The following is a 6660-nucleotide window of genomic DNA, read 5'->3' as shown; positions in this document are numbered from 1 at the left end:
GCGTTTCATTGAAGTTTCTCTGAGTTAATTGAACGTGTGACTGTTAAACCCTCGAACAACACTTTGAAACACGGAGTGTCAGTTTCCTCCAGACCTGAGTCGCTGCTTTGAGGCGTGTTTGAAGAGGATTTGATTTAATAACCAGACAGAGACGGAGCGCTGCTGATGCTGCTGCTGATGCTGCTGCTGATGCTGCTGCTGCTGCTGCCATCACACTTCAGATCAAAACAAAACCACTCGCTAATCTGCAGATAATTGAATCCTTATTTATAGACGGCTTTGATTAGTTTAGTCCACAGAGAGGGAGACCAAGTTCTGCTGCAAATATCATATATATATATTATAATATTTATATATATATATTATTCATATTATAAATATTAATGTGAATCAATATTAAGAAAAGCTGCTGTTCTCTGAGGACAGATAGACAGATATATATATCTATCTGTCTATAGATAGATAAATAGATATAGAGATAGATAGACGGATAGATATGGACTTGGACAGCGCTTTTCTAGTCTTCCGACCACTACATGCGCTTTACACTACATGTCAGTATTCACCCATTCACACACATTCATACACTGATGGCAGAGGCTACTAAGGTGCCAACTTTGCCCATCAGGATTTAATCTAAATACTCATTCACACACCGATGGCTCTGCCTTTGGGAGCAATTTGGGGTTAAGTGTCTTGCTCAAGGACACATCGACATGTGACCCGGAGCAGCCGGGGATCGAACCACCGACCTTCCGATTGGTGGACAACCTGCTCTACCCTCTGAGCCACAGCCGCCCCAGATATAGAGATAGATATAGAGATAGATATAGAGATAGATAGATAGATGGATAGATAGATAGATAGATAGATAGATAGATAGATAGATAGATAGATAGATAGATAGATAGATAGATAGATATAGAGATAGATAGATAGATAGATAGATATAGAGATAGATAGATAGATAGATAGATATAGAGATAGATAGATAGATAGATAGATAGATATATACATAGATATAGAGATAGATAGATAGATAGATAGATAGATAGATAGATAGATAGATAGATAGATATATACATAGATATAGAGATAGATAGATAGATAGGTCTATACTCCCCTCCCGGCTCTGCTGTGTAAAGACCATCATTTCCTTTTGTCTCTCGCCGTCTTCTGTCTTTATTATTGCGTAACAGCGGAGTAAATACAACAGATTCATCCTCTCTAATGACTTCCTCGTCGGCGCCCCTCCCTCGATGCCACACTTCCGTTTGATTAATGCGGCGCGGCGAGTCCGAGCTGAAGCGCCGAGAGAGGACGGAGCGATGTGACAAAACAACAAGAGGAAGAAAACAAGAAGATCAGGGAGGAGAGGACGAGGAGCGTCTGGCGGATCAGAAACATTAAGAATGTAATGTGCTATTACTCTGAGCCGCCAGCCTCCCTCCTCCAGGCTCGGCTGATAATAGAGCCGGGCTTTAGGACCGTCCGCCGGCCGCCGCGCCACGGCCTACGAGGGCCCTTGACACGCCGCCGCCTTAACACCAACCGGGCCCGCCGCTCCTCCGAGAAAAATTGACATCGTCTGGAGAGCAAAGCAATCAGCCGAGCCGGTATTACGGAGCATTTATGGTGAGCCGAGACCCGGCACAGCAAATCTTGACCTTAAAGAAGCCCGTTATTCATTTTTCTCTCAGACGACTCGGTAACTCCCCGTGAGAGCGGCCGCCGGCAGGGATCTCCTGCTGGTTATCTGTGGGTTTAATTCACTGATTCACCAATCTGTTTCCTCCCAACGCCACCGAGGGCGAACCGTAGAAACACACCAGCAAACATATATATATATATATATATACTGGAAAAACAAAGTTTGTTAACTTGTGTTTGGTGGATTATCTCTCTGTTGTATCAATGCTAATGGTCATTAATCAGTTAATATTAATCAGTTAATATTAATCAGTTAATATTAATCAGTTAATATTAATCAGTTAATATTAATCAGTTAACATTAATCAGTTAACATTAATCAGTTAACATTAATCAGTTAACATCTGTTAATATCTGTTAATATCTGTTAACATCAGTTAACATCAGTTAACATCAGTTAACATCAGTTAACATCAGTTAATATCAGTTAACATCAGTTAATATCTGTTAATATCAGTTAATATCTGTTAATATCAGTTAACATCAGTTAACATCAGTTAATATCTGTTAACATCAGTTAATATCAGTTAACATCAGTTAATATCTGTTAATATCAGTTAATATCAGTTAATATCAGTTAACATCAGTTAACATCAGTTAATATCTGTTAATATCAGTTAATATCAGTTAATATCAGTTAACATCAGTTAACATCAGTTAATATATGTTAATATCAGTTAACATCAGTTAATATCTCTTAATATCAGTTAACATCAGTTAACATCAGTTAATATCTGTTAATATCTGTTAATATTAATCAGTTAATATTAATCAGTTAATATCAGTTAACATCAGTTAACATCAGTTAATATCTGTTAATATCTGTTAATATTAATCAGTTAATATTAATCAGTTAATATCAGTTAACATCAGTTAACATCAGTTAATATCTGTTAATATCAGTTAACATCTGTTAATATCTGTTAATATTAATCAGTTAATATTAATCAGTTAATATCAGTTAACATCAGTTAACATCAGTTAATATCTCTTAATATCAGTTAACATCAGTTAACATCAGTTAATATCTCTTAATATCAGTTAACATCAGTTAACATCAGTTAATATCTCTTAATATCAGTTAACATCAGTTAACATCTGTTAATATCTGTTAATATTAATCGGTTAATATTAATCAGTTAATATCAGTTAACATCAGTTAACATCAGTTAACATCAGTTAATATCTGTTAATATCAGTTAATATCAGTTAACATCAGTTAATATCTGTTAATATCAGTTAATATCAGTTAACATCAGTTAATATCTGTTAATATCAGTTAACATCAGTGAACATCAGTTAATATCAGTTAATATCAGTTAATATCTCTTAATATCAGTTAACATCAGTTAACATCAGTTAATATCTGTTAATATCAGTTAATATCAGTTAACATCAGTTAATATCTGTTAATATCAGTTAATATCAGTTAACATCAGTTAATATCAGTTAATATCAGTTAACATCAGTTAACATCAGTTAATATCTGTTAATATCTGTTAATATTAATCAGTTAATATTAATCAGTTAATATCAGTTAACATCAGTTAACATCAGTTAATATCTGTTAATATTAATCAGTTAATATTAATCAGTTAATATCAGTTAACATCAGTTAACATCAGTTAACATCAGTTAACATCAGTTAATATCTCTTAATATCAGTTAATATCATTTAACATCAGTTAATATCAGTTAACATCAGTTAATATCAGTTAACATCAGTTAACATCAGTTAATATCTCTTAATATCAGTTAACATCAGTTAACATCAGTTAATATCTGTTAACATCAGTTAACATCAGTTAACATCAGTTAATATCTGTTAATATCAGTTAACATCAGTTAACATCAGTTAATATCAGTTAACATCAGTTAACATCAGTTAACATCAGTTAATATCAGTTAATATCTGTTAACATCAGTTAATATCTCTTAATATCAGTTAATATCAGTTAACATCAGTTAATATCTGTTAACATCAGTTAACATCAGTTAATATCTGTTAATATCAGTTAATATCTCTTAATATCAGTTAATATCAGTTAATATCTGTTAATATCAGTTAACATCAGTTAACATCAGTTAATATCTGTTAATATTAATCAGTTAATATCTCTTAATATCAGTTAATATCAGTTAATATCTGTTAATATCAGTTAACATCAGTTAACATCAGTTAATATCTGTTAATATCTGTTAATATCTGTTAATATCAGTTAACATCAGTTAACATCAGTTAATATCTGTTAACATCAGTTAACATCAGTTAACATCAGTTAACATCAGTTAACATCTGTTAATATCTGTTAATATCAGTTAACATCAGTTAACATCAGTTAATATCTGTTAATATTAATCAGTTAATATTAATCAGTTAACATCAGTTAACATCAGTTAACATCAGTTAACATCAGTTAACATCTGTTAATATATGTTAATATCAGTTAACATCAGTTAATATCTCTTAATATCAGTTAACATCAGTTAACATCAGTTAATATCTGTTAATATCTGTTAATATTAATCAGTTAATATTAATCAGTTAATATCAGTTAACATCAGTTAACATCAGTTAATATCTGTTAATATCAGTTAATATCAGTTAACATCAGTTAACATCTGTTAATATCTGTTAATATTAATCAGTTAATATTAATCAGTTAATATCAGTTAACATCAGTTAATATCTCTTAATATCAGTTAACATCAGTTAACATCAGTTAATATCTCTTAATATCAGTTAATATCAGTTAACATCAGTTAATATCTCTTAATATCAGTTAATATCAGTTAACATCAGTTAATATCTCTTAATATCAGTTAATATCAGTTAACATTAGTTAATATCTGTTAATATCAGTTAACATCAGTGAACATCAGTTAATATAAGTTAATATCAGTTAATATCTCTTAATATCAGTTAACATCAGTTAACATCAGTTAATATCTGTTAATATTAATCAGTTAATATTAACCAGTTAATATCAGTTAACATCAGTTAACATCAGTTAATATCTGTTAATATCTCTTAATATCAGTTAACATCAGTTAATATCTCTTAATATCAGTTAATATCATTTAACATCAGTTAATATCTGTTAACATCAGTTAATATCAGTTAACATCAGTTAACATCAGTTAACATCAGTTAATATCTCTTAATATCAGTTAACATCAGTTAACATCAGTTAATATCTGTTAACATCAGTTAACATCAGTTAATATCAGTTAATATCAGTTAATATCTGTTAACATCAGTTAATATCTCTTAATATCAGTTAATATCAGTTAACATCAGTTAATATCTGTTAACATCAGTTAACATCAGTTAATATCTGTTAATATCAGTTAATATCTCTTAATATCAGTTAATATCAGTTAATATCTGTTAATATCAGTTAACATCAGTTAACATCAGTTAATATCTGTTAATATCAGTTAATATCTCTTAATATCAGTTAATATCAGTTAACATCAGTTAATATCTGTTAATATCTGTTAACATCAGTTAACATCAGTTAACATCAGTTAACATTAATCAGTTAATATTAATCAGTTAATATCAGTTAACATCAGTTAACATCAGTTAATATCTGTTAATATTAATCAGTAAATATTAATCAGTTAACATCAGTTCATATCTGTTAATATCTGTTAATATCAGTTAACATCAGTTAACATCAGTTAATATCTGTTAACATCAGTTAACATCAGTTAACATCAGTTAACATCAGTTAACATCTGTTAATATCTGTTAATATCAGTTAACATCAGTTAACATCAGTTAATATCTCTTAATATCAGTTAACATCAGTTAATATCTGTTAATATATGTTAATATCAGTTAACATCAGTTAATATCTCTTAATATCAGTTAACATCAGTTAACATCAGTTAATATCTGTTAATATCTGTTAATATTAATCAGTTAATATTAATCAGTTAATATCAGTTAACATCAGTTAACATCAGTTAATATCTGTTAATATCAGTTAATATCAGTTAACATCAGTTAACATCTGTTAATATCTGTTAATATTAATCAGTTAATATTAATCAGTTAATATCAGTTAACATCAGTTAACATCAGTTAATATCTCTTAATATCAGTTAACATCAGTTAACATCAGTTAATATCTCTTAATATCAGTTAACATCAGTTAACATCAGTTAATATCTCTTAATATCAGTTAACATCAGTTAACATCTGTTAATATCTGTTAATATTAATCGGTTAATATTAATCAGTTAATATCAGTTAACATCAGTTAACATCAGTTAATATCTGTTAATATCAGTTAATATCAGTTAACATCAGTTAATATCTGTTAATATCAGTTAATATCAGTTAACATCAGTTAATATCTGTTAATATCAGTTAACATCAGTGAACATCAGTTAATATCAGTTAATATCAGTTAATATCTCTTAATATCAGTTAACATCAGTTAACATCAGTTAATATCTGTTAATATCAGTTAATATCTGTTAATATTAATCAGTTAATATTAATCAGTTAATATCAGTTAACATCAGTTAACATCAGTTAATATCTGTTAATATCTGTTAACATCAGTTAACATCAGTTAATATCTGTTAATATCTGTTAATATTAATCAGTTAATATTAATCAGTTAACATCAGTTAACATCAGTTAACATCAGTTAATATCTCTTAATATCAGTTAATATCAGTTAACATCAGTTAATATCTGTTAACATCAGTTAACATCAGTTAACATCAGTTAACATCAGTTAACATCAGTTAATATCTCTTAATATCAGTTAATATCATTTAACATCAGTTAATATCAGTTAACATCAGTTAATATCAGTTAACATCAGTTAACATCAGTTAATATCTCTTAATATCAGTTAACATCAGTTAACATCAGTTAATATCTGTTAACATCAGTTAACATCAGTTAACATCAGTTAATATCTGTTA

At 29.1% G+C, this 6660-nt stretch overlaps 1 protein-coding gene across 1 annotated transcript in view; it reads right to left on the bottom strand.

The window, feature by feature from the left end:
- The window catches only part of LOC141761657 (uncharacterized), a 3949-nt gene extending 2799 nt beyond the window's left edge, over nt 1-1150 (bottom strand). The window contains exon 1 of the mRNA XM_074625158.1: nt 1120-1150. Within this exon, the coding sequence (XP_074481259.1) occupies nt 1120-1150 (31 nt within the window). The remainder of the gene's footprint in view (nt 1-1119) is intronic.
- Between the last annotated feature and the right edge of the window lie 5510 nt (nt 1151-6660).

This window comes from Sebastes fasciatus, chromosome 2, assembly GCF_043250625.1.
Source record: "Sebastes fasciatus isolate fSebFas1 chromosome 2, fSebFas1.pri, whole genome shotgun sequence".
Lineage (NCBI taxonomy): Eukaryota > Metazoa > Chordata > Actinopteri > Perciformes > Sebastidae > Sebastes > Sebastes fasciatus.
The sequence above is the reverse complement of the archived record's forward strand: the minus strand, read 5'-3'. Positions and strand labels throughout refer to the sequence as shown.